The following is a 26,977-nucleotide window of genomic DNA, read 5'->3' as shown; positions in this document are numbered from 1 at the left end:
TCAGACCTAAGTGCCCCAGCGTGGGACACAGGCATCCTAACTTGCAGGCTAACACCTGCCCCGGGGTCTTTGTTTTGTTTGTTCTCACCCTGTCTTGATCTGACCCGTCCAGCAGCTGTCATTGAATCAGTTTCTCGTCAACTGAGTGCTTATCTTTCTTCCAGATTTCATGAAATTTAGGTTGAGCACTTGATGAATTCTGTTCCTTTACATTAGACTCTGCTTCACGACTTTATAAAAGACTTGGTATCACGTTCTCAGACAACTGTTCTAGCATTAAGAATGAGGCCTGGGGTCAGCACCTATGGTGCCGGCATCCCATCTGTGTCCTGGCTGCTCCTCTTCTGATCCAGCTCCCTGCTTATGGCCTGGGAAAGCAGTGGAAGGTGGTTCAAGTGCTTGAGCCCCTGCACCCATGTGGGGGACCCAGAGCAAGCTCCTGGCTCTGGCTTTGGATCTGCTGCCCAGCTCTGGCTCCTGCAGCCATTTAGGGAATGAAACAGCAGATGGAAGACCTCTCTGTCTCTCCCTATCTTTCTCTCTAACTCTGCCTCTCAAATAATAAAATAAATAAATCTTTAAAAAAAAAAGAATGAGGTTTTAGTCAGATGCTTTTGGATTGCATGTGATGTGGCCTGTTAACTGGCTTTTGTTTTTCTCCTACTTCTTGGTACTTTTCACCACCAGTTCCCACTGTAAGATTTGGCAGATTAGTGCAAATGAGGTACAAGATCTTAATAAGATCCTGTTCAGCCTTGAGCTTAGCCTTAAAGCTAAGCCTTCCTGAGACGCCCACGCTGCCTCCTGTGGCGTGCAGGCCAGACCTCTCCAGCAGCTGCACGCAGCGCCTGTGCTCTGTCCTCACTGATGCGTGGTCTGGGTCTCCTCTGGAGTCACCGCAAGGATGTAGTCCCACCCCCCCCTCGCCTGCTTGGGTGTCCCTCCGGAATCCGGAATCTGCAGGGTGCTCAGCACAGTGGTGGCTCAGCGTAGGTCTGAGAGGGACTCCCGTCAAGTCACGCTATTTGTTCAGCACAAATTCTGGGTCCAAGCAGTTAACACTCGGTCAGAGCAGCCACAGACACACGTGGACTTGGGTGGCCCAGCAGTGTCAGTCCTGGTATCTTCTCACCCCGGGCTGATGGGACTGTGAAGATGCAAGGGCCAGTTGAGATGGGGCTGCGGAAGCTCCCCACGGAGTCTCCTCAGAAGCCGACGGGCCCTTGGTCACGTGTGAATCTGGTTTTTTCCAACAGGGAGCCCCCGGATCATTTAGGGACGTAGCATGATGCCATGCTTACAACATACCAGTTTCTCTTGCGTGCTCTGCCAGTTTTCCTGAAGTGGGAGTGTGAGTGCATGTGTGTGCACACACACATGAATATGTATCTTTGTGTGTGTGAAATACTTGGGATAAAAGAAAAGGTGGGTCAGATTTTGCCTGCATAGCAACTGTCAGCTCTGGTAGCCTCAAGGCATTTTGCCAAATGGAGTTTAATTGATTTCCTTCTATTTTTATTTTGTAGTCATTTCAATGTATGGGGAGCCAGCTTCTTCTAATAGACACTTAGACATTTTGTCACCAAAACCTGTTATTTGGTTTAACTGCCATGGGCCCTGCCTCAGCAGCATTGAGGACTGCAGAGAGGGCTTGGACCGCAGAAGTGACCCACCAGTGTGTGCTGCATACAGAGGCGGGCTCAGCGTCCAGGTGTCGTGTGCACAGCGGGGCTTGGCATCTCCGCCTCACGATGCCATCACTGAGCCCCCCACCTACATCTGCTGGTCCTCAGCTCTGCTGTGGCCCATGGCACGAGAGCCCTCCTGGCCCACATCACCCTGTGCACTGATTAGACAGGAATCCGCGAATCTGTTGAGTACATGTTTAATGTGACACAGATGTGGAACATACTGCAGATTGTTCTGCTTTACAAATATTCGACTTTTTGCATTTCATCAGCATTGCTTATTATTTACAGAATGTAACTTGAGACAGCAGAACAGATTGTAATTTTTAGAACGGTTTGGCGGCGGCGGGGGGGGGGGGGGGGTTGGGGCCGCAGGGGATCTGGGAGAAAAATCCAGTAGTGTGGAATGTTGTTGGCTGTCCAGACCAAACAACCCAGTTTGCCAAGGATTGATGGACTATGACAATCAGCCCAATTCATGTTAACACTGGCGGCACTTAATTAAAAGGCAGCTTGACCTTCTTATCACCAAATAAAGAATAATCTTTTGTTGCTGGGTTGAACATCATGGCACCAGGCAGAAACATACCCCTTGTGGAGACACTGAAGGGTGTCATGGAACCGCCGGCTCCTCTTCTGCTTCCTCTCCCTCCAGAGAGAAAGGACCCCGTTGAACCTAGTGCCCATTCAGGTGCATGAGAGTTCTCCTTGCCTCGTGCCCGCCAGGCCGTTATACTCAGGCACTGTGGCACAGCCAGAACCAAGGGAAGCCCAAAGAGAAGAAGCCATGTCTTGTTTCTAGAGGGGCAGATTTGGCTAGCGGTGGGCTTGGCTTCTGAGAAAGCTCAGCCATTGCTTAAATCTGAGGGCAAACAACTAAAAACCACCAGCTGGTCAGGAGGGAGATGAGGAGTCAGTGATCAGCTGATTTTTTATGTTTCTATGTTTAAAATAAAAAATAAATAAAAATCAAGCCTAAAACTTGGGCCTGAAATAATGAGAGCCACACAGAGTCTCAGCAGAGAGTTCTCCTTGGGATCTGAGCTGGTGCAGGGAATTGATCACTTGGTCCGAAGGTTCTGAGCTGTTCTGAGTGCAAGTCTGGATTCTGCCTCGAGGAGAAGCCAGATCCCTGAGTGGCTGCCAGGGCCCAAGCCCCACTGTTCTTTTCCTTCCCGGTGAAGTACAAAGGATGCACGTTCCTGCGGGCCACCAAGCAGCTCTCCAGTTGCCCTGTGGGAGAACTGACCCCGGCCAGTAACTCTGCTGTTCCCGTGATGGAGTGAGCAGCCGTCCTGTGCTGCAGTTCCTGGGTTGCTACCAACAGCAGGCTTTTCCCTGGCAAAGCAGAGGAGAGTCACTGCGGCCTGCCCGCTCCTTCAGCTTCAGAAGCAGCAGCCTGGCTCTCCCGCCACCAGTTCTAGCAGCCCCGTGGCCTTGGGCTGTTCATTTACCACATGGGCATCGAGCACTGCCTCTGAGCCCAGGCACTGTGCGAAGTGCTGGTGGTGCTGGCCGCTCTGTGACCCTCCACAGTCTCAGCTGCTCCCTGCTCCTCCTGAAGTCCAACTACAGGGCTTGAACCAGACTCTGTTAAGCCCGCGTATGTGGCCGCTGGGCGTGAGTTTTCATTCCCGTGCCGGTAACCGCGTGTTCTGACCACTGTTTGAAACCTCTGCTCTGCTTGCCTCTTCTTTTTCACCTCACCTCCACCATGCGCTTTCCATGGTGTGAGAGTATAAGAAACCTCGGAGAGCAGAGTGAGCAGGTGGTTTTGAAAAAGTGAACAAATTGGCCGGCGCTGCGGCTCAATAGGCTAATCCTCTGCCTTGTGGCGCCGGCACACCGGGTTCTAGTCCCAGTCGGGGCGCCGGATTCTGTCCCGGTTGCCCCTCTTCCAGGCCATCTCTCTGCTGTGGCCAGGGAGTGCAGTGGAGGATGGCCCAAGTGCTTGGGCCCTGCACCCCATGGGAGACCAGGAGAAGTACCTGGCTCCTGCCATCGGATCAGTGCGGTGCGCCGCCCGCAGCGCACCGGCCATGGCGGCCATTGGAGGGTGAACCAATGGCAAAGGAAGACCTTTCTCTTTGTCTCTCTCTCTCTCACTGTCCACTCTGCCTGTCAAATTAAAAAAAAAAAAAGAAAAGAAAAAGTGAACAAATCGATTCTGTAACTCAGCCTCCATGGGCTCTACGTCCCGTTCTCTGCTTGGCCGTGGTCATTGAACGAAGCACTGGGGGAGGTGCTGGAGCCAGTGCCCCCTTCTGCAGTGGCTGTGGGCATCAAGGTGATCTTAGGAACTTAGTGAGAGGAAGTGTTTACTGCCAACCGTGGCGAATGCTATTGACGGAAACCTTCTAAAACTTTATTAATTCCAATTCCGAGAAGTTGACATCTGGTTAATGCGTTGAACAGCTGGTGGATCAGTCCTGGGGCTCTTCACGAGGCAGTTCTGTATGGGGGTGTAGTCCGGATGGGGCCAGTCAGGTGCGCAGAGTCTGTAAGCACCAGCTCCTGTGGAATTACTTTGTACCTGCCATCTGCTCTGCTCCCGGGAATCCTGACGCACTCGGGAAGGTGTGTGCCCCATAGTGCACTGTGGAGATAAAATGCATTCTGCTGTCTTCAATTGACTTGACACACAGTAATTCCAAATAAGGTTAGAGTAGGTAGACAATTAATTTGTGTATGCCAGGCACTGTTCTATATGTTTTTCATACTTTAAAAAAAAAAATTGATTGATTGATTTGAAAGTCAGGGTTACACAGAGAGAGAAGGAAAGGCAGAAAGAGAGGTAGGTCTTCCATCTGCTGGTTTAATCCCTACTTGGCCGCACTGGCCAGAGCTGTCCCAGTCCTAAGCCAGGAGCCAGGAGCTTCTTCCAGGTCTCCCATGCAGGTATTGTGGGGCCCAAGGACTTGAGCCATCTTCTACTGCTTTCCCAGGCCATAGCAGGGAGCTGGTTCAGAAGTAGAGCAGCCGGGACATGAACAGGTGCCCATATGGGATGCCGGCAATGCAGGCACAGTGCCACCTCCCCCCACCCCTTTTTAAAGATTTTATTTATTTATTTGAGAGATAGAGTTACAGACAGTGAGAGGGAGAGACAGAGAGAAAGGTCTTCTTTTTGTTGGTTTGCTCCCCAAATGGCCGCAACAGCCACTGTACCTATTCGAAGCCAGGAGCCAGGTGCTTGTTCCTGGTCTCCCATGCGTGTGCAGGGGCCCAAGCACTTGGGCCATCTTCTGCTGCTTTCCCAGACCACAGCAGAGAGCTAGACTGGAAGAAGAGCAGCCAGGACTCGAACTGGTGCTCATATGGAATGCTGGTGCCACAGGCAGAGGATTAACCTGTTGTGCCACGGTGCCAGTGCCATTATTTTCATCCTCTATCTCAGCATCATGAATCGAGTAGGAGGCTGAGGCTGAGAACAGTCTGGTAACTTCTGCAGTGTCTCAGCTGATAACTGGCTGTTGGCTGTTTTCCAAAGCCTTGTTTGTGCTGCTTCTTACCACCTTGCTCCAAACTCTTGTTTCTCCCCTTAGAGAAGATCATCTGGTCATCTTTTGGGAGAGGATAGATAACAGAAAGACTGCAGGAAAGAAATCATGTCATTGTTTGCCAGAAAGTAACCCGAAAATACCTGGTGTGTTTAATTCAATCAGCTTGCTGTTGTTAGTATTTGTACCTGATAGCCACAACATCAAGTTTATCATAAATCATGTGTTTTGGCTCATGTGAAATCTTTTTTATAAATATTTTATTTATTTATTTGAGAGAGAGAGTTACAGACAGTGAGAGAGGGAGACAGAGAGAAAGGTCTTCCCTCCGTTGGTTCACTCCCCAGGTGGCTGCACTGATCTGAAGCCAGGAGCCAGGAGCTTCTTCCCGGTCTCCCATATGGATGCAAGTGCCCAAGGACTTGGGCCATCTTCTACTGCTTTCCCAGGCCATAGCAGAGAGCTGGTTTGGAAGAGGAGCAGCCAGGACTAGAACCTACTGCGCCATGGCCTCATGTGAAGTAGCTTGAGATTGGCATTAGAGGTGACAGGTTAGCAAGGAATTTGACTATGGCTTAAGAGATTCTTTTTTTTTTTTTTTTTTTTTTTTTTTTTTTTTTTTTTTTAAGAAATTCTTGTAAGCACTATACTGTCTGAACATTATACTGAGAACACAGAATTAGTACAGAATTAGTATTTGAGTAAAGTGCCTGTTTTTATAATGATGCTGGAAGGTATAATCCAGCATCCCTTAGGAGAGCCAGTTCAGATCCAGCTCCTGCTAATGCACCTGGGAAGGCAGCAGAGGCTGGTCCAAATGCCTGGGCCTCTGCCATCCACATGCGAGCCCTGGATGGAGTTCCATGCTCCTGTCTCCAGCCTGCCCCGGCCATGGCCATTATAACCACTGGGGAGTTAACCAGCAAGTGGGAGATCACTCCCTGACTCTTTCTGTAACTCTGCCTTTCAAATAAGTTCTTTAAAAATAAAATAACTCTTTAAAGAGTAAGTGAAAAAGGAATTTCAGGCTAGGCTAGACCCTCACTATGCCGTCATCCATCTGGTTGATGGCAATTCTTTATAAAGTGCATCTGCCTTGCCCCTCTCCACCCTGCCTCGTTAACAGGTAGTCTCACCCCCTGAGGCAGTTGACTAAGAAAAAAGTCCGAGGTATTTTTGTCTTAGTGTTGAAATCCCAGTAGGCATCTCTGTTGGCATTAGTCCTACCAGCTGTCACAGTTGCAATGTCATGTTCCCCAAACATGTGTTAGATTATGGGAAGCCTTGACCCCTATAAACAAGTCAGGTGTGAATCCCCCTGATGAGAGAGGGCTCAGCCCAGGAAATGTCGTCCCTGCTGCTGGATGTCAAATTGCAAGAGAAATATAATGTCTAATGCTCTCATGACCCCCACCTGTCCCATATTCTCAGTGGCAGCAGTGCAGTGTGGGATTTTGTGCGTCGTAACACATGTGGCTTCAGGACTCCAGGGAGAGTGAGTGCAAGTTAGCAAGAAAGCAGGAGGAAAAGGCTTCAGTTTGAAGCCGTGAGCTCCTCAGTAGGAAACTGAGGTGAGAAGAATGAGCCACTGTGCCCTAGCCCATGTGGGCCTCTAGCCACCTGAGGGCAGGGCCCTCTACGGGTGCACTCCTGACAGTAGGTGGCGTTTTACTAAATAAATGCCTTCTGTGTGCCGGGCACTGTGCCTGTATCAGGGGGGGAAGGGTGGTGGCAGGCACAAGCTGTTCTCCGGGATCAGAGCAGGCTCCTTTATTTTAGCTACCTTAGTTTGCATCCTCAGTCACTAATTTCCTTTAAGAACCAACCATGGGTTTTTTCTTCCCAACCTCTTTCTTCATGTGTCTGAAATCCAGATTGTCTTAGATACTCAATACCGTTTTCTTGATTCAGTATTTAATGCAGCCAGAGCTCAGTGGTTGTTATAAGGCCTGTAGATTGAATGCTGTCTTTGAGTAGGTTCTAGAAGGTGGGTTTCTGCTTGGGAACTATGGGGAAGAATTTCTCATGTAAACTGAGCCAAACTTCAGAGGTCGACACCCTCGCGGAGTGTTCACCGGTGACGGTTTGGGCCAAAAGGAGTCAGACCTGTTTGTGGAGGAGAAACCCTTTCGACTTAGTCCTTGGAAGTAGATGTGGCAGACAAGGGGGGCGGGAGGGCTGCAGGTCAGAGTAGGTGCAGCCTGTGGCAACTCCTGGCTGCTTGGACTTCCAGACACTGCACTGAGGTGGACATCAGCAGTGTTAACCCCTTCACGTGTTCTGGTGCAGACAGCACTGTGTAGATGGGCTGTTGGGTTCCTTTTAGAGATGATAGATGTGCGGGTGACCCTAATGTCTCATAGCTGCTATCAGTTGGTTAACAATATTTGAAGAGATTGTCTGGGTTGACCTTCTGTTCTCAGTCTAGTTGTGCTCAGTCGAGCATAGTATATCAGTAAGATACTTGATTAAAACAGAAGTTTTGAACACATACATGAGGTAAATGCAGTGACAATCCATCCCTTTGCTGGGGTCAATACACACAGCCCCAGGGAAGATGCAGCATCGGTCGAATAGACATTCTGTTAGGCCAGGAAGTCACATGTTTGACACAGACGCTCTCCACTCACTCGCTGATTGGTTCGAACATCGCTTGGTTGGTAGACATTGGCCATGACAGACTTCCCCACCAGCTAATGACTTAAGCTATGCAGGGCATGTGTCTGTGTGTGCAACATCTGTCTTCAACTAATACAGCTATGACATAGTTACTCATCATGTAAGTGAAGAACAAATAGTGGCTGGCCAACTGCTGGCCCCCCAGCTGAAAGGCAGGAGCAACCGAGTGGAATCGGTTAGATCTCCCTGTGTCACCTTGTTTGCATTTATTGTTGCTTAAAGAAAGTGACATGACTTGTTTTCACTACTGCGATCTTTGGTTCTGGGGCCACCAGTGGATGTCAGAGAGCGATGGCCAGACGAAGACTTTCCTCCGGGTTGGTTTCCCTCCCCGGGCGGGTATCTGCTGTGGATCAGCCACTGTATCAGCAGCACCTTCCCCAGGAAGCAGACATGCGTGCTGTGCTGCCGACTCGGGCGTTTTCGGAGTTCAAAGCTCAAGTTCGTTTGGTGCTGACATTTTGGATTAGCTGGTTGACTGGAAGGACTGCTCCTTTCTATACACTGTGAAATTTATAAACCGCAGCAGCCAAGGGCTTAAGATGGCCGGCAAACCCCCAGCTGGCAACAATTAAATATACCACAGCCCTTTGGCTCAGCAAAGGTGTGTGGAGGCAGAGTTGTTGCATCTGCACTGAGCAGACTCTTACTGTAAACTGTCTTTTATGTTGCGTGTTGGTTCGTTGGAGACGCTGTCTCTAATGAGAGGTGAGTGGGTGGGATTTTGCCACCTCTTGTTTGATGGTCCTCCCCTCCTTCCAGAGCTGTGCCCGAGACCTTGCCCAGGTAGCAGCACATCGTGCATTGATGCTGCTCACGAGGAGGAGAGCCGAGCCCGGGGCAGCCAGGGCTGGGTCGGTGGTGGTGGACCAGAGCAAGAACTTACGAGCCTAGACCAGCACTGTCCAAGATGCAGCTTCAGTTTAAATTAAACTAAAAATTCAGTTCTGGGCAGGCGTGCTTGCCTGATGATTAAGATGCCCCTGTCATGGAGCCAGCACTGTGGCATAGAAGGTTAAGCCTCTGCCTACAGAACTGGCATCCCCACACAGGCACTGGTTCAAGACCTGGCTGCTCCACTTCTGATCTAGCTCCCTACTCGTGTGCCTGGGAAAGCAGCAGAGGATGGCCCACTGCTTGGGCCCCTGCACCTATGTGGGAGACCTGGAAGACGCTCCTGGCTCCTGGCTCCTGGCTTCTGCCTGGCCTGGTCCAGCTATTGCAGCCATTTGGGAAGTGAACCAGTGGATGGAAGATCAATATCTCTATCCTGTCTTTGTCTTTCTCTCTCTCTCCATCTAGCTAGCTGGCTCATCCCTCTCTCTTCTCTCTCTCTCTCTCTCAATAAATACATAAAAACTTAAGAAATGCAGGTTTGTTCTCTAGTTATACTAGTTGCATGTTAAGTTGCATGTGGCTAGGTTACTGGGGCCTTATGAATACATTGTTGGAGGGAATATAGAGTTCAGCCACTTCGAAATAGTTTGAGCCATCTTGATAAATGAACATACCCTGTGATCCTACATCCTCCTAGATGTATGCTCAGAGTTCACCAGGAGGTGTGTGCAGGGATGCTCGTCGCAGCAGCGTCTGTAATCACAAAACCTGCACGTTATTCACGTGCCATCTACAGGAAGGGGGATAAGTCATGGACTATTCCTACTGTTAATGAAGCAGGCGCAAAAAATGAAATATAACCGCACACAGAGGAATGGCTGAATCTTAGCAGTGTGACAGTGACATCCCAAAATAGCCAAAACCAAAGACTGTAGCAAGAAAATACCGAAACACGGTCTGAAATGTGATGGAACACCTTCAAGAGAAGCACGTGGGGATGATGAACACAAGGGTCGGAATCACAGCTGCCGGGTAGAGGACGAGGTCCTGGGCCGGGCTGCAGGGGAGCACAAAGGTGTCACAGTCAGTGTTGGAGCCGCGTGATGGTGCGGGTGGGTGCACGGGGCTTATTGTGTTGTAGCAGATACACAGGCGTTGATGATGACCGCAGGCTCGAGGCTGAGGATAAGCCGTGTGTCCAGCTGTGAAGCCCAGTGTTTCTTAAAAACAAACGAACCAGGAATAACGTCTTCTGCAAGTGTTGATAGGTTCGCTGGCACATGCTCACAAGTGACTTAGGCCTGGTTGCTCAGAAATGGCCACACGGCATTACTGAACGGGTTAGGGCTGCTGTGACTCCAGTAAAACTGGTTTCAAAGGATTCTGTGAATTTATAGTGCTACCTCCACATGCGAAGGAAACAGCAGCCGACGTGAAGAACATCACTTTGGACTTGACTGGCTTATAAGGCTTGGAAACACTAGCTAATTGTTGTGATTTATATTTCTTTTTTTTTTTTTAAAGAAGATTTATTTGTTTACTTGGAAAACAGAGTGACAGGAAGACAGAGTTCTTCTGTTTGCTGGTTCGCTCCTCAAATGCCTGCAACAGCCAGAGCTGGGCTAGGTCAAAGCTGGGAGCCAGAAACTCCATCTGGGTCTCATACTGGTGGCAGGAGCCACTTTCTGCTGCCTCCCCAGGCACATTAGCAGGAAGCTGGATCAGAAGCAGAGTAACTGGGACTCGAAACAACATGGGATGCCCGTGTCACACTGAGCCACAACATTGGCCACACTTATAATCCTTTGGTTAAATCCGGGGTGTTGATTCTTTGATTGAATCTGCGTTTATTGGCACAAATGACTTTAAGCACTGCTCCCCCCCCCCAAGCTGTCACCTTGGCCCTGAAGAGTTTACATTGTATCTGAGTTTCAGAAAAGAAAGAACTGTTCTTCAGATATAGACCGTGATAAGGCAATAGGGAAATATGGAAAGAATTCCTTGAATCCGACTCTCTGCTTCCAGTAAGGGCATGTCTAAGTTTATAAGAAGTCTGTATGGGAAGACTGCACTTTCTTTTATGGTCAGATTTTGCTCTTTTCCTCTGGTGATGTCCAAGTAAGCCTTGAATGGCTCAGCGAGCTCCCGCATCAAGATTGAATGCTGTATCCAACCTCGCTCTTGATATTTGGTCGACAACAAAGTGAGGGAGGGCTTTGGAAGACGGGAAGACAGATAAGAGAAAAAACCTGGGAAGCAGTGTTTATCTGCAGTGGGGCCACTCTGCCTGTGTTTTCACTGATGTGGTGGTGGGTCTGTAGTTTGCAAGTTAGAAGATGACGTGTTGGTAGTGGAGCTGGGGCCGCATCACTGAAATCCGCGGAAGGCCCGAGGGAAGCTGCGAGCCAGGAAATCCCTGTTGCACCCAGGAGCTCCTCGGTCAGCTGACCGCGCGGGACTGGTTACTCGTCTCCCAGCCGCTCCCTCTTTGCTGTGAAACGCGATTCCCGAGAGCTCTGTTCCAGGAACGAGCACCTTTGCTTGGCTTCTCTGGCTTCCGTGGATTCCCCTCGAGGAATTCAGGGCCCTCAGCCAGTGTCTCCTCCTCGGTCACATGCTTCCCTCAGGTGTGAGCACTAAAGTGGGTTCTTCCTCGTGAGGGGAGGCGAATGTCCACAGGGCTATCAGTCTCATGGCGTTGCCTTCATGCCACGTCCTTTGTCCTGATCAGTGGACTAGATGGATACCCTGAGCTTTCCGTCTGGAAAACAGCATTCTAGCTGGTTTGCGTTTCGCCTTAGCATTGATGATTGACTTTCACAGTTCAGAATCTCTCACTTGCTCCCCGCTCTCACTACTCCTTCGGAGCATGGCACGTGACTTGCACTGGTCCCCACCAACAAATGCGTGTACTCATTTAGTCAACTGTTTCACATTGCTCTCTTCTCCGTAAACCAGGCACCTATTCTGGATCCCAGCACCTGTTCTAGGTGGGGGGCCAAGCAATCAGTAGATATATCCATCCAAGTCAGATGTGAAACACAGGTGTTTTGAGCAGATGGCTGACTCGATCTCGGCTATGTTTCCCCACAGCCATTCTCATTACTGTGAGGAACGTGGGTGAGGACGGAAGTAGAGAGAGTGAGTGAGGAGGCTGTGGAGGCCAGTGAATAACGCATCACAAATCCGCGGATCATTTGCTAGTTAAGGCAGAGAGGAAAGAAAAGGCTGGACTGAGAATGTGTATTGAAGTCCAACCTACAGGCCTCCCAGTAGGTTGGGGAGAAGTGGTGAGAGAAGTCAGAATCAAACCTGGCCTTGAAAGGAAGCTTGCCTCCCCACATTGCCCTCGCAGGCGAGCCGCCGGGCTTCCGTCACGAGCCTGGGGGCTGAGAGCTGGAGCGGGGAGACCATGTTTGATTGGCCAGTCCAGGCAACGTCGGAACGGCAGCAGGTGTCTCGCTACCCAAGGAGACGAGGACAGGGCTCTGCCACTCAGAAAGAAACACCAAGCTCCTCCCCCTTGGCTTCCTTGCTGGCGTCCCTGAATAGCACCTGTCAAGCTTCTCCCCTAGTGGGCTCACAGAGGCTCCCTAGACTGCGCTCGTTACGTTCAGTCAACAGCAGGCTCCAAAGAGCCTACACAGGCCTGAATCCGTTAAAGCAGGAATTGCAGCCAGGCACGAGGGGAGTGTGTGAGGATGCGCAGTAGATGATTTTACCCTTTCCCTCAGTGTGAATCGTTGACGCTCTCTCTGTGTCAGCCTTGAACAACACAAGTGATAGCACTTAAAGCATCTCTGGAACTGAACTTTGGAGATTGTCGCTGGACTTGGGCTTGCCAGCACACCTCAAGCATCACCCGAGCACGGGCTGTCCCTCAGGAGTCAGGGCCCAGGGAGCGCGTGCTGTCCTGAGTCCAGGCTGTGCAGTTACCTTGGTGTGCAGCTAACTGCTGCACGGCCTGTGGCAAGCTTCTTACTGTTCCTGCCCCTGTTACTGCCCAACGTGGCCTGGTAAGTCCGTCTCCACACTGCTGTTCGGACATGGTTGTGAAGGCAGGTTCTGTGTCCAGCCTATTGCTTTTAGATATGTCTAGAGAGGGATGTTTTGCTTCATTGGGTTCCAGGAACAAATAATAAAAAGTACAGCAAGTACAAGGCCGAGGACAGGCCCAGTACACTCTTATCAGTCATCTGAAATATGTACAGCCTTTCCAAGACAAATATGGACTCCTGTTTCTAGGAAAACACCAAAAAGTACTTATCAATTACCCTGCGTAGAGTTTGTGGAAAAAGACAACATGAGCCTGCCCTGAAAGCCATAGCAAAGCAGATTCCTTTGGGCAACCAATAGCCGAGTGGCGGGAGTTAGAGCTGCTGCAGACCCTGGACCGTGTCCTGGGGCGGGTGTGTGGGGCCTTTCTTCCTCCTCATGGTTTCACTGTGTCCCTCACCCTTTACCCAACTGACTGAGCTGTGCCTGCCTTAGGTTGTCCCCCAGGGGATCTTAGCCGTGGTTGACTAACCAGCGCTCAAAGCTGAAGGCCATAGTGTGTTCTCACAGTCTTCTCCCTCAGTCTTCTTCCTGCCCCATTGCAAGTCCAGAGTTGACTCCTCAGAGGTGCTTCCTAGAGTCAGTGGGAGTCTGGTCACGGTGGCCAGGGCTGCGCGCTGGGCGGCCCACCCTCCACGGAGCACAGGCCGGATGGGCATTGTTTCACTTGGTCTCCACAGCAGTCCTGGGAGGTGGCTGTCACCTTCTTCTCCGTCTTGTTTCACAGAAGAAACTGAAGCTTAGGGCTAATGAAGTGAACTCACCCGTTATCACAGAGCCAGAAAGCAGAGGAGTCAGGATTCAGAATCAGCCTCCGACTTGCAGTGCACCCCGGGCAATATTGCAGTTCAATTCTGGTCACTACATCTGCAGTCTGCTGGTGTGTCTTGTATTGAGTTGTGCTTTCTTTCCCAGGTGAAGAAAGGAAGTCATTTTAACCTGAACATTTCACCTCTTCATTTTTGCCCCTTCACTCATTTAGGACCCAAGCACAGAGGGTTCGGAAACCGCGCTGCTGCACAGGGCCGCAGGGGCTGCTTCCCCGCTATTCTGAGAGCCAAGCAGAGGGCCAGGAGCAGCTCTTCAAGCTAACGGACAACATCCAGGACGAATTGTAAGTGGGCGCCCAGGGGAACCAGCGCTGCTGGTCCGCTGGCTCATCTTCTCTAGCCTTGCGTCTAAGAAGTCCTATCTGAGTCACAGCAATCCTGACTCTCAGACCTCAGAACTGCTCAAAGCATTGCCCGTCCCAGGTGTTCTGTAGGTGTAGACACAACTGCCTGTCAACAGCCCTGGCTTGGTGGAGCAGCGCTCCATGCTGGGTAGCTGGGCCTGAGCGTTATTTCTAGAAAATGGCAATCTCTTCCCAGTTAATTCCAGGAGAGAAGATAATGACTAAAATGTTCTCAATTTTAAGAGTTTCTTCTCCCTCTAAAATTCTCTTAAACTTTAATGTCCTACTGTTTGCTGCTGAGTGCCACAAAATAAAACAGATAAACAAATAACAAAAGACCAGTAGTCAGACATTTTAGAAATGTAATTTCCTTAAGATTGTTTTGTTGTTCCTTAAATATGGAGCCTGGGATGCCTGGGGTCTTGTCATGCTTGTGATTCCAGTTGGGGAGCTTGTATCTGGTGGATCTGATAGAAGTGACCTTCGCTATTTTAGGATTTTCTGCAGAGATCCTAATAACATAAAGTGCTCTGTAACCTGGATAGGTATGAAAGCCACCAGCCCAGAGGAAGCAGTTGAGTTATATCTGGTGAGAAGCAGAATGCTGGTTCAACTTACTGTGTGGGTAATTGTCTCCTTTAAGGGAAAGCACACCAGGAAGGGGAGGCAGCTGTGAGCGCTGCGTGTCGTTTGGTTGGGGAAGAGTGTCTGGTGCGGGCGGGTTTTCAGGTTGTTGTGAAGTGTCGTTGTTAGCGACAGTGCTAGGTAGACCTCGTCTCCTGCTTTTGTAGCCATGTTTGAATGGGGAGCTCAAAATCAAACCCAGAATGCATTTTTTGTCCAATGGACGGGATGGCATTGTGCTAGAACTGATTGTGTAGCTCACGCCCACCCTGTGACATTATTGGAGTGTCTCTTGATAAATTCATTCTCTTAGTCTGCTCTGGTTACCACGAGAAGATACCATAGACTGGGGGCTTACACAACAGAACTCAGGTTTTCCCAGCTGGGGCCCTGGGAAGCCCCAGCATGCCAGTTGATTGTATTCTTGGCGAGGGCCCTCTTCCCACCATGGCCTCATGGCGGAGAGGGAGAAAAGCCTCTGGTGTCTCTTGTAAGGACACTAGCCTATCGGATCAGGGCCCCAACCTTACAACCTGGTTTAGCCATAATTACTTCCTTACTCCAGAGAATCACATGGGGTCAGGCTTCCATGTCTACATTTGGGGGAGAACACAGTTCAGTCCTCAGTACCTGTCACTCACGGATCTGCTGTCGCATCTGACAGTGACTCTAGTCCTCACTCTGCCACCCGGATTCCCATGTAGTTTCAGTTGGCGGCAGCGGGGCGGGGGGGGGGGTGGTGTATTATATTCCTGCCTCCCTCCCGGTGTAGGCATTTGGTACCATAGCTGACCATTACAGCCCTTTACTGACGGAACTTTTGTTCTTTGAGTCAGAAACTTGGGTCTAGCAGGACATGATGCATAGTCCATTGGAACCGCAGCCCCAGGTGGGCTTGGATTTTCATCGCTTCCATTCATGGAAGAACCCTCAGCGCCTAGAACAGCACACCTGATGTCCCAGAGGCATGTGACAGATGCAGCCAGATAGCTGCACTTAGGATTTCTGTTAATGTCCTGAGCGTGGAGGCTGGTCAGAGGTTAGGTCAGATTATGAATCAGCGTGTGCCCTGCCTTCTCCTCCCCGACTCTCCTCCCCTCAAGCCGAAGCCTGCCCTGGCGCTTGCAGAGTTCACTTGCGGGAGAATGAAGGGTGGACCAGATGACCGAGGAGGCTGCGTTGGTGGTATAGGTCAGCATAGCTGCCTTCCAGATAGTGTATAGAGCAGCCTCTGGGTGCACTGTGCCGTTGAAGACCGGGAAGGAGGGAGGGTGGGCACAAACCGTGCATAGACGCCGTGACACTCGGCACTCACGTGGACTCAGGAAGATCCCAGTGTGAGAGAACTTGGACTTTAAAGATGAAGCCGTGTCTCCAGCCAAATTGTTGGCCAGCTCTCGCCTGCGTGCCAGTCGCTGCAGGAGGAGGAAGCCTGAGGGCCCAGGTGTGTCTGAGTGCCGCAGCTGTCAGCCTGCGTCCTCCTGGTGATGTGGACGGCTGTCAGCCTGCGTCCTCCTGGTGATGTGGACGGCGCAGTCATCGCTTCGCAGGGAAGGGTTTTCAAGAGAAGCGCACGAGCACCAAATCATGCCTCTGACTTTGATCCTGGATTTGTAATCAAAAACATGTCCAGAGACTTAATTATTTGCATATTTCCCTGCAGAGTTAACCCCTTAAAAGGGTCTTGAATGCCTCGCTCTACTGTTCTAACTAAATGCTTCCACATTTCTTTCCAGTCGGACTCACAGGTTCACTTCTGGGAAGTGTTGTGTAATGACTTCCTGATGCAGGCGCAGCCCCACCACGTCCCAGTGCCCGGGCGACTTCGCTCCTCTCTCACAGATCCAGCTGCATTAATTTTCTCATTTTATTGAGATAATTAGTATTAAAAAGATAGTTACTGACATGTAATTTAAGGTCTGGCCAGCTGAAAAGGCCTCAGTTTCAAATCCATCCAGTATTTCTCTGGCGAGTTGCAGAATTACCATTGCTGCCCATTTCTCTGAATTTTGGTTAGAAACAGAATCCCGGGTTAAGATGTCCTTAAGGTTAAAATAGTTCTATGTGATTAAAATTAATTTTTTTCCAACTGATGCCTAATTTATGGTCAGAGACTTCATTTTAATGTTTTCCACAAACTTCCTCCATTGCTTTTGCTACTCCCTCTCAGCCAAGGGAGCGTCAGCTGGGAGCTCTGGGCGGCCCCGTCCTTCCCAGCACGGGAGTCCCGAGCCTCACTGTGACCCAGGCTGCGCCAAGGGCCGGTTTCTGGAGTTCGGTCATGGTTTCCTGTTACCAGCTATGAAGAAAGGAACAGTAATGAGAGAGTGTTTAAAATACAGAAGAATATTAAAAATCAAAACAAAACAGTATTAGCCTGTAATCCCTCTGGCCAATAAATCCTTTCTTTTTTTTTGTTTTTAATGAAGTGAACTCGTGTGCATGGTTAACATATTTGAAAGAATTCAGGAAAAATGAAGTCGAGAGAAGAGTCTCCTTCCTTGCTCGTCTGCGAGCACACTGTCTCTCGTCTGTTCTTTCTGAGAAGCTGCGTCAAGAGAAGGAGTGATGCCAGGCACCCGCTATGACGCTGATTCTGATAGCATGAACCTGTAACATGTACTGTCTCAGAGAACAAGGCAGTCCCTTTGCGGCATGGCATCGATTTCATTAGCTTCCATTTTCTAAAAGAAATAACCTACCGAGCCTGCACTGTGGTGTAGCGGGTAAAGCCACCACCTGCAGTGTCAGCATCCCACTTGGGTGCTGTTTCAGGTCCCAGCTGCTCCACTTCTGATCCAGCTCCCTGCTGGAAAGCACCTGGGAAAGCAGCAGAAGATGGCTCAACTGCTTGGGCCCCGGCACCCATGTGGGAGGCCCAGAAGAAGCTCCTGGCTCCTGGCTTCGGATCAACCCAGCTCTGGCCATTGCGGCCATTTGGGGAGTGAACCAGTGGATGGACGGCCTCGCCGTCTGTCTCTCCCTCTCTCTGCAACTCTGCCTTTCAAAATAAACAATAAATAAACAAATCTTTTTTAAAAAAAATGAAATAACCTATCAATATCTATATTGGGAATTGGATATTCTTTGATATGCTACTGAATTAAAACTTGTACTTGACAGATTACCCAACTACTCTGATAAAAGTTAATGACTTTCTAAATCTTCAATAAGTTAAATCAAAAGTTCTGAGAGAATTTTAAAAAAGATTTATTTATTGGAAAGTCAGAGTTACAGAAGGAGACAAAGCAACGGAGAGAGCTCTGCCATCCACTGGTTCACTCCCCCAAATGGCTGCAACGGCGGGGGCTGGGCCAGGCCAGAGCCAGGAGCCTGGAGCTCCATCCGGGTCTCCCACGTGGGAGAAGGGGCCCTAGTACTTGGGCCATCCCCTGCTGCCTTCCCAGGTGCATCAGCAGGGAGCTGGATCAAAAGTGGGGCAGCCAAGACTCGAACCCAGGCTCATATGGAATGCAGGTGTCACAGGCAGAGGCTTCACCCACTGCTCCACAGCGCCAGCCCTGAGAGGTCTTTGAGCTTACTGCTGGGTGAAACGTGCCCCTTGTCCCGAGTTGCGTGTGCTGGCCACGTCGACTGGCCTTAACAGTGTGACTTCACTGGCGATTCTCAGACTCCCTAATCCGTGCAAGCGCCGGCCTGCTGAGAGCCAGCTCTGCAGGGAAAGCGGACTGTGTGTTAGCAGATACACATAACGTCTGATTGCTGTGGGGATGGAAGCATGCTAAAGTGGTACGGGACACAGTGGGGAAGGGTCAGCTTATGCCCAGAGGGCTGGGGAAGGCTATGGACAGTGGCCCTGGCCTCGAGGGAGGAGAAGGAATGTGCCGAGGAGAGGAGGGAGACGAACGCGGTGCTGGCAGAGGCGTGGGCAGAAGAGCTGGGGGCCTGTCCGGCGAAGTGGGGCGTGCGGGCGGCAGCTCCTGTTTGAGAGGGAAGAGCAGACGTGGTGGAGCAGGAGAGGAGGCTTCCCCTGGCTGACTGGGAAGGCCTGGCCCTTGCGGTCATGCTAGGAGCTCGCCACGCCTGCAGGCCACCCTGAGATCCCACCCACACTGCACGTGAAAATGTCACCTTGCTGGCCACAAAGAGCCAACCCTCTGGAGAGGCAGGGGGCCCTTGGCGTGGTCCAGAAAAGGTGGAGATGCGGTGGCAGTGGAGACGGAGATAGGCCAGGGTGGGGGTGCTCAGGAGGCAGCGTCCGCGGAATCTGCAGTAATGGAATGCGGAGTCCGGTAAGGAGAGGAATTGAGAAGGATCGGGTGTGCAGCAGAGGAGGGAGCTGGCGAGGAAAGAAGAGCAGCTGGGAGGCCCTGAGTCACAGCACTGGGGGCACACGCACAGGGACGTCCACCTGAGCTCACACCTGACGCAGCACAGGGCACACGCACAGGGACGTCCACCAGAGCTCACACCTGACGCAGCACAGGGCACACGCACAGGGACGTCCACCTGAGCTCACACCTGACGCAGCACAGGGCACACGCACAGGGACGTCCACAGGAGCTCACACCTGACACAGCACAGGGCACACGCACAGGGACGTCCACAGGAGCTCACACCTGACACAGCACAGGGCACACGCACAGGGACGTCCACAGGAGCTCACACCTGACGCAGCACAGGGCACACGCACAGGGACGTCCACCAGAGCTCACACCTGACGCAGCACAGGGACGTCCACCAGAGCTCACACCTGACACAGCACAGGGCACACGCACAGGGACGTCCACCAGAGCTCACACCTGACGCAGCACAGGGACGTCCACAGGAGCTCACCTGTCGCAGCACAGGGCCGCGCGGGCGCCTGCCAGGGAGGGGCTTTTTTTGGAAACACTCTTGGAGCCAGATGACGCAGACGTTTCTGATTCTGAATTAACTGCGGAGGGAACAGAGCAAGATGTATAAATACAGAGCTGAGAAAGAAAGAATAAATAAAATAATGGGAGAGAAGAAAGAAACCGAGTAGTGTGGCTGCACGAGTTACTTGCAGATTCTGTCTCCAAGGAATCTGTCCTGAAGCTGTTTCCCATGTGGCCATGTGGATGGGGCACCCCTTTCTCTACCCCACTGAGAGAGGACAGGTGGGCTAGCCTGGATCGGGCTAGCCTGGCCCGTTCCCAACAGCAGAAAGTCGCTGTCCAGGAGGCTGGCTTCCCTGCTGTGGCCCACAGCAGCCTGGGAGTGCAGCACTGAGCCCTGTTAGACAGTCAGGGCACCTGGCAGGTGAGAGGCAGAGCCGCCTGGCACCAGCGTGCTGGTCCAAAGGCAGGCCTGCCGCATGACCGGCGTGGAGTGAGAGAACCAGCGCAGCTGTGGGCAAAGCTGCCGGTGCCCTGAGGACACCCTTGGCTGTGGTTCGTGGGCAGCGCTCCTGCTAGCGGTCCCGCTTCCGTGCTGTGGAGTCTGCCCGCCTCCCCGTTCCTGGCGCCGGTCATCTTGGAGCAGGGTGTTAACCAGGTGTGCAGCCTTCCTTTTACTCAGAACAAACGTTGTGCTGACGCCAAAGCCAGGAGGAGAGTTAAAACTGAAACTTTTCATGGCAGTTTAAAGATTGTACAAAAAATTTTTCTAGTAGAATCAATGAAAGGGCCCCAGCAACCTAACATGAGGGAGCCTAGGCAGCGTTCCAAGTCCTCATCCTCATGTTTGAGGGCTAAAGCTTGCTACCAGGCGTTGTGTACGTTCCTTGCCCTGCCTGAGTTAGCACAACAGAAGGATCCAAGACAGACTGCACGGTGTCCCCTCTGTGTCATCCCGCCACGTTTCCTGGAGTCGCTCTTCACGTGGGCCGGGCCATTCGGGTTACAAAGAATGGACAGTCTGGGCCTCCACGCTGAGGTCAGGGTGCTCTCTGCTTAACCTGGAACCCAGAGCGGAGGGTTCTGCGGGCAGCCAGGAGGGACAGGGGCTGTGCCCTGAGGGGGAGGGACAGGGGGATGGGGCTGTGCCCTGAGGGGGGAGGGACAGGGGGATGGGGCTGTGCCCTTGAGGGGGATGGGGCGGGGGACGCGGGCTGTGCCCTGAGGGGTGAGGGACAGGGGGACAGGGGCTGTGCCCTGAGGGGTGAGGGGGGGGGCGGGGGCTGTGCCCTGAGGGGGAGGGGGGGGCTGTGCCCTGAGGGACAGAGGACAGAGATCCCCCAGAGGGCTGAGGGCGCTGTGCATGCGCAGGCTCCTCCCACCACCTGTTCGGTTCTCCTCTTTCATGGGAAAACTGGAGATGGATCTCCATTTGACCAGGGCCTAGTCTGGAACTGTTCAAATTTTTCTTTGCTGTGGTTTACATATTTTGAAAAAACAAAAAGGTAACAATAATCGCGATGCTGATGAGACTTGGTGGAGGGAGTGGGAGAGCGCTGCTGCTGGGCCAGGCCCTGGGTCCTCGCTTGGCTCCGGCCGGGGCCTCCCCGTCTCCCCGTCTCCCCCTCACGCTCACGCCCTTGGCTCTGTGCCTTTGATCCGAAAAGACTTGAGGGCGCTTCAGGCACACGTCCAGCGCGCGCTCTCACCGGAGCAGGTCCTGAGTCTGACCGGGCCCAGACCTGCAGGACCTGCGGAGCCGCTGCCGGGCGCCTCTGTTTCGGGGGTTCCCAGCCGTGAGTGCTGATCTTCACGCTGACTTTGTGCAGGAAGCTGCAAAGCAGTGCCCTCTCCATCAGAGCCGCAGTGAAGGCAGCTGACTTGGCGCAGCCGCTCAGGCTGCGGGGCTCTGCCGCCTTCCTGGCCTGTGCCTGCGTCACCACGGCTCTGCCGTGCAGAGGGGCCTCCCAGCTCAAGGCCACTTTTCTTCCAGAAGGTGCCTGTCCTGCAGCAGGACTCGTGCCACCGATGGTACCTGGGAAAGACTGCTTTAAAGCCGGCCAGCGTGTCACGGAGTGGACAGTGCGTCAGTGTCAGCTCCTCTGGCCCCTTCCACAGGCTGCAGCAGGGTCAGGTGGGCTGGGGTGGGGGCCAGGGCTAGACCGGAGGGGAGAACGCCTCATCTTGGCCGGCTTTTTCACGCACGCTCCACTGTCGCCCAGCTGCTGTGCTCCGTTTCGCAGCCTCCCGAGAACCCATTGCAGCTGCAGAGGCCACTTGCCTTGCGTGCGTACATTCAGGAGCGTAGCTGGCCAGTCTGCAAGTTGTGGCTGGCATCCTGATGCTTCCCCCGTCTTTCTGTCCTTCTGTCTCTGCACCCTCCTTTCTTCCTCTGGAGCCTATTTTTAGCATATTTATCCATTTACTTATTCTCATCTACTTGAAAGGCAGAGTGACGGAGATCTTGCATCCCCTGGTTCACCCCAGATTCCCATAACAGCTGGGGCTGGGCTGGGCCAAAGCCAGGAGCCAGAAACTCTGGGTCTCCCATGTGGATAGCAGGGGCCCAGGTACTTGAGCCATCGTCCACGGCTTTCCAGGCGCATTATCAGGGAGCTGGATTGCCAGCAGAGCAGCTGGGGACTGGAACCAGCACTCCAGGATGGGATGTGGGTGTCCACAATGGTGGCTTCCCCACTGTCCCACGAGGCCCACCCAGAGCCCAGCTGTCAACCTGATTCAGTGATAATGCTGCCCCCTGGTGCCATCAGCGTGGGCCGTGAGAAAGCCTGTGCCAGGTGGCCCAAACTCTGCAAGCCACTGGGCATTTCTGATTTTGGCATTGAGCCTTTACAAGCCGACGTTCTTGACTTTGCCAACTACTTAGAACAGAACAGTAAACCCCAGTGTTTGTCATGGGAAATTGTGATTAAAATGGCAACTGGAACAAGGCAGCTACTTGCTGAGTCCTTTGAGGGTGGTCCTTGGTAGTGTTCAGGGAGACACAGGTATAAGATGTGGACCCTACTCTGAAGGGCCTATGGCATAGCAGGAGACTTATCCAGGAGACACATAAAGAACAAGCAGTGTTGGGCCGTGTGCTGCGAGGTCAGCACAGGGAAGCAGTCACACGCAGGGAGGGGCTGGAAGGTTAGGGGAATTTCCAGGAGAAGCTGGAACTGGGGGCGGCTGGAGAGAGCAAGGTGCGGTTCTGGGCAGAGGCTCTGCCCATGCAGAGGGGAGCAGATGCCCAGCGCGTGCTCAGCCTGGCCACCCGCAGGCAGGCCTTTGCCTGCACGCCGGGCTTCGTTCTGTCTCCCCTTGAAGGATTTTGCAGCACAGACGCGGGAGCAAAGCTGTCCTAGACCCAGGTCCTGGAACAGTTGCAGGTGGAGCCACGGCCCCGCGCAAGTGCAGTGTGGAAGCTGGAGCTTGGCAGCCAGTCTCTGGTCAGCTCTTAGTATTCTGGCTGTCATCCACGTTCTTTCTCACTGTCCCTCGAGACCGCAGCCCCATTGTGAAAGGCTGTCACAAGACACAGGGAGGCCGCCAGGCTGGGTGGGGGAGCGGCCGCTGCGGTTTCCCCCGGTCACTCCTCTTCATTCAGTGGCCGCGCATAAGTTTCTGCTCCAAGCCTGTGAGCGCCATGGAAGGGGAATTCCGTTTTCTCTAAGCGACCCTAAAGCCCTGAGAAGTGGTGGCTAAAAGCTGGGGAATGAAGACGACAGCGTCCCCGGGCTCTCTGGACAGGGAGTGGCCCCGTGAGTCCCCGTCACTGAACGCGTTGAGCAGCCTCGGGGCCTTCTCTCCAGAGCCAAGGCAGGAAGTGGGCCCATGGGTACAAACGTCCCCCGAGCTCGCGTGTTGGGAAAGCTGTGTTAATTCCACTTCCCACTGGGCGTGTCTCCTACGCCGCTTGGTGTCACCCCGCCACGCTGCTCAGTGAACTTCCTCGTTGGCTGCTTGAGTCTAACATTCGAAGGCATTATGCTTTCTTTCTGTTTTGTCCCATAAAGCACCGTTAGGGTTTTCTCTAAGGCTTAAGCTGTCCGAAAGGCTCACCAGAAACACAGCCCACGAATGTAATTCATAACATGAAGTGGTTCCCATTGCTGTGTGGGGTCATCACTAGTTGATACCGACTTAGCGCCTGGACGGAGGGGCTGGGTGCGGTGCACGTGGGCTCCCAGCAGCCCCCTCAGGCGGGGGGTCACTCTTCCTCCTGACTTACGCATGAGGAAGCTGAGGCACGGAGGGGCTAGGACACCTGCCCAAGGTGTAGTAAGTGCAGGGTCCTGGGTTCAAGCTCAGACCTTTGGACCCCGCAGCCCACGCGGGCCTCCATCCCATTTCCTGCTGGCCCCATTCCAAGGAATATGCAGCCCCCTGCCGCGGGGAGAGACACTCAGCGTCCATGCTCTTCTCCCTCCCTTCGCAGCTTCATAGCCGTGGAGAACACCGACAGCTACTGCGTGCTCATCTCTTCCAAAGCAGTGTACTTCCTGAAGAGCGGAGACTACGTAGACAGAGAGGCCATCTTCCTGGAAGTCAAGTACGGCGATCTCTACCACTGCCTTGTCTCCAAAGAGCACGGGAAGGTGTACGTGCAGGTGACCAAGAAAGCAGTGAACACAAGTAGTGGTGTGTCCATCCCCGGCCCGTCCCACCAGAAGCCGATGGTGAGTCCCCAGCCAGCACCCCGCCAGCACCCCGAGGTGGGCGCACGGGCTCGGGGGGCGGGGGGGGCTCTGCCGCCCTCTGCCCTGCGCCGCTCCCAGCAGGAGCTTTAGGCGGGGTTCCCCCAGGCTGGCACTGCCTTCCGTCTGTGCCGCGAGTGCCCCTGGGCAGGTTCCTCACCGCTGTGCCTCGGCCGCCCACGGCTACAGTGCACCAGCCGTGCTTACTCTGGCCAGCTATCGGCAGCAGCTAAGGACACAGCGGCTCTTCCTTCCTAAAATGGGGCTCTGGTTCCAGGTGTTGAACCTAAGATGTCAGAGCGTGCCCCGGCTTCTCTGGTTCTTTCCGCAACTTTATGTTTTGCACAAAGAAGCAGTGTCTGGCATGCTCAGTAAGTGTCCAGAGGCAGGAGGGACTTGGCTGGCAGGACTTGGAGATGAGAACGCGCCTGAGTAACGGGCACTTGCAGAGGGCCTGCTCTGTGCCAGGCTGTCCCCGAGCATCTCGGGGGCATTGCTGTTCCACCTTACAACCCACTGGACTGGCAAGGAGTAAAAAGGCGAGGGCGAGTTGACTCACTCAGGTCTACACAGCTGACCCCGGAGCTGGGACTCCCAGCCAGGTGGTCCGACTAGACCACAGACCCCATGCAGCGCTGCTTCTGCTCCGAGGGGCGGCTGGAGCAGCAGGAGCAGGCGTGAGGAAGCCACCCCTCCCAAGAGCAGTCTGACTTGGTGTCTGGTGACGCCCAGGTGCTAGTCCCGACCCTTCTCCCTAGTGTGCCTGCGCTTTCTCTGGTCCTTCTACACGGAGAAATAGCAGGTGGGAGTCTGTCTGCTCCTCTCTGCTGGGCACACTCTCCGATTCGGGTTGGTGTGCACAGGCTCCCTGGGGTCCCCGGCCCAGCGTCCGGCTGTTGCGTCTCTGTGTGAGCTTGCTACAAGCCCCTCTTCGTGGTGGGGAGCCTTGCCCGGCTCCTCCTCTGCCCACTGCTCGGGAAGAAAGCCCGCAGCCGTCTGCTCGTTGCCCTGTCTTCCTCTTCTGGCCGTCCCCAGACTCCGACTGCAATCCAGCGGCAGTGCTGTGTGCTCACTGTGCGTCCTTGGTCGGCAGATCCGGGCTCTCAGCAGTGGTGGCCTGGGGTCGGCACAGTCACCTGGGGAGTACTTTCCAAATACCAATTCCAGAGTCTTAAACCAGAATTGGCCAAGAGCAGGCCCTGGGAGTTTGTATTTCTTAGAAGAATGCCGTGTTGTTCTGATGGGCGCCCAGGTCAGGAGCTGCTGCCTGGCGCCTCTGCCTGGCTGCGCTTCCCCACGGGGACACTCACTCTGGGCTCCTCTTCAGGTCCACGTGAAATCTGAGGTCCTCGCCGTCAAGCTGTCACAGGAGATAAACTATGCAAAGAGCCTGTACTACGAACAGCAGCTCATGCTGAGACTCAGCGAAAACCAAGAGCAGCTGGAGCTGGACGCCTGAGAACCCCGCTGCCGGGGAGCCGTGCCACCGCCGCGAGCCCGGCCAGAGGGAGAGCAGAGGCCACACTCCGGGCTCCGATCAGAGGCAGCAGCGAAGGTTTGGGGGAGACAGCGAAGACGGAGGGAAAGGAAGCCCCGTGGGAGAACGTGCGTGTGGAAGCCGTGTTCATCTGTGCAGCGGGAGTTACGCTAGACTACAGGGAAGTGATTTAAAAAAAAAAAAAAACATATGGGTTGAATAACATAAAAAAGAAGTGCTGAGATGAGTCTGATTTTTAGACGGCCCTGTATTTTGTTAACATGTATATATGTACAACTGCGTGTTTGTAAATAGGTAGGAGCGCCTCTGAACAGGGCCCGTGACGTGTGTAAAGTCTCTAAGTTCTATTGGCTCTTCCGTTGCACTAATCTCACTCATGTAATTCAGGGTACTCTCTGTAGAAAGGCATTCGCAGAAGGTGGAGAGCCCTATGCCCTGGGTTTGCAAACTAGAGGAACCGTGGGAAGCGAGTCGCGGTGAAACCGAGGCGCTGAACCCGCCGCCTGTGCAGCCCTGGACGCCCGGGCGGGAGCCTCGGAGGCAGAGCTGGCCCTCGCGGGGCAGGAGCGTGGCTCGGGGGCTGCCTGCTCTCGCTGCCCAGCACACACAGAGTGGCATTGTCTGTCTTTGGCAGGTTGTTACCAGGGGTTGGAAACATCGGTAAGCTCTGTTGTTTTAGAAGAAAAAATCCCATGGATTGCTGTACAAAATCGATTCCAACACGAATGCCGACTTCCTGGGCCCCGCAAGCGAGGAGCGAGTCCTGGTCTGGTTCCCTGCACCAGCCGCAGGCGGGCTGCGCAGCTCCACGGCCGGGGGACCCAGGGGTGGCAGCACCAGGACAGAGCAGGGAAGGAGAGAGTTTCAGAAAAGGGAATGAAATAGGAGTATTAACGGCCGGTCTGTGAGCTATTCATGGAACTGGCTTTTGGCAAAAGCGGCCCTTGTCTGTGGTTTAAATTCCAGCCTGGTCTGAATGCCCCGCCTCCTCCCTGGGTCTTGTTTTTGGTGTTTTCCCTTTTCTGTGAGAAATAAATGGGGGAGGGGGTTACTCTGCAATGAATGAGTCACCTTGTGATTTTAAAGTTTTTATTTTAATAAAATAATCACTTTCTACAATCTCACCACGTGGAGCTGAGCTCTGAGATGACTCGGTGGATGTGCCGAAGGCGTTGGTGTTTCTGACCCGTGACCCAGATCCTCCAGGACACGAGTGAGGCTGCCCTCTGCCCGTGCCCCACTCCCCGCTCTGTGTGTTCGCTGGCGTTCCGAGCGGAGGGCCCGGAGCGTCGGCGTGAGGCGTGAGCACTGTAGTGTTGGGAAGGATCAGTGCTCCTGACCGCCAAGGTTTGGGCGCCAAGTTCGTGGATTGCAGAAGCGAAGCCTGGCTTTGGCAGGGCCGGT

General features: G+C 53.1%; 2 protein-coding genes across 7 annotated transcripts in view; one reads left to right on the top strand and one right to left on the bottom strand.

The window, feature by feature from the left end:
* The window catches only part of VPS13D (vacuolar protein sorting 13 homolog D), a 276,465-nt gene extending 249,768 nt beyond the window's left edge, over window positions 1-26,697 (top strand). For all 5 annotated transcript variants that reach the window (XR_016210247.1, XM_008275374.5, XM_008275375.5 and 2 more), the window contains 3 exons: window positions 13,743-13,874; window positions 23,817-24,057; window positions 25,403-26,697. Coding sequence is in view for 4 of the 5 variants with exons in the window: in XM_008275374.5 (XP_008273596.4) it covers window positions 13,743-13,874; window positions 23,817-24,057; window positions 25,403-25,534 (505 nt within the window). In the remaining variant the exon portion in view is untranslated. The remainder of the gene's footprint in view (window positions 1-13,742; window positions 13,875-23,816; window positions 24,058-25,402) is intronic.
* LOC103352510 (uncharacterized) lies at window positions 16,530-19,752 on the bottom strand. Of its 2 annotated transcripts, none has more exons than XM_070079266.2 (4): window positions 19,564-19,752; window positions 19,356-19,455; window positions 18,651-18,786; window positions 16,530-16,857 (listed from the first exon to the last, which is right to left on the bottom strand). In XM_070079266.2, the coding sequence occupies exons 1-4, from the start codon at window positions 19,607-19,609 to the stop codon at window positions 16,675-16,677; spliced, it is 465 nt and encodes a 154-aa protein (XP_069935367.1). In that variant the 5' UTR covers window positions 19,610-19,752; the 3' UTR covers window positions 16,530-16,674. The 2 variants fall into 2 exon arrangements, with proteins under 2 accessions (XP_069935367.1, XP_089155404.1); XM_089299278.1 differs by lacking the exon at window positions 16,530-16,857 and adding an exon at window positions 18,188-18,499.
* Window positions 26,698-26,977: the final 280 nt, after the last annotated feature.

This window comes from Oryctolagus cuniculus, chromosome 7 (genome assembly GCF_051225735.1).
Source record: "Oryctolagus cuniculus isolate XC-2025 breed Fujian yellow rabbit chromosome 7, ASM5122573v1, whole genome shotgun sequence".
Taxonomy (NCBI): Eukaryota; Metazoa; Chordata; class Mammalia; order Lagomorpha; family Leporidae; genus Oryctolagus; species Oryctolagus cuniculus.
This window is presented reverse-complemented; position numbering and strand designations above follow the sequence as displayed.

Excerpts from the sequence above, each read along its gene's own strand:
- LOC103352510 (XM_070079266.2), bottom strand. The coding sequence starts at position 19,609 with ATGGGAAACAGCTTCAGGACAGATTCCTTGGAGACAGAATCTGCAA. Across the intron at positions 18,787-19,355 it reads GCGGCCCTGTGCTGCGACAG|ATTCCGCGGACGCTGCCTCC; the intron begins GTGAGCTCCTGT and ends CCATTACTGCAG. Across the intron at positions 16,858-18,650 it reads GGCTCTTTGTGGCCAGCAAG|CTGGTAACAGGAAACCATGA; the intron begins GTGACATTTTCA and ends CTTTCTTCATAG.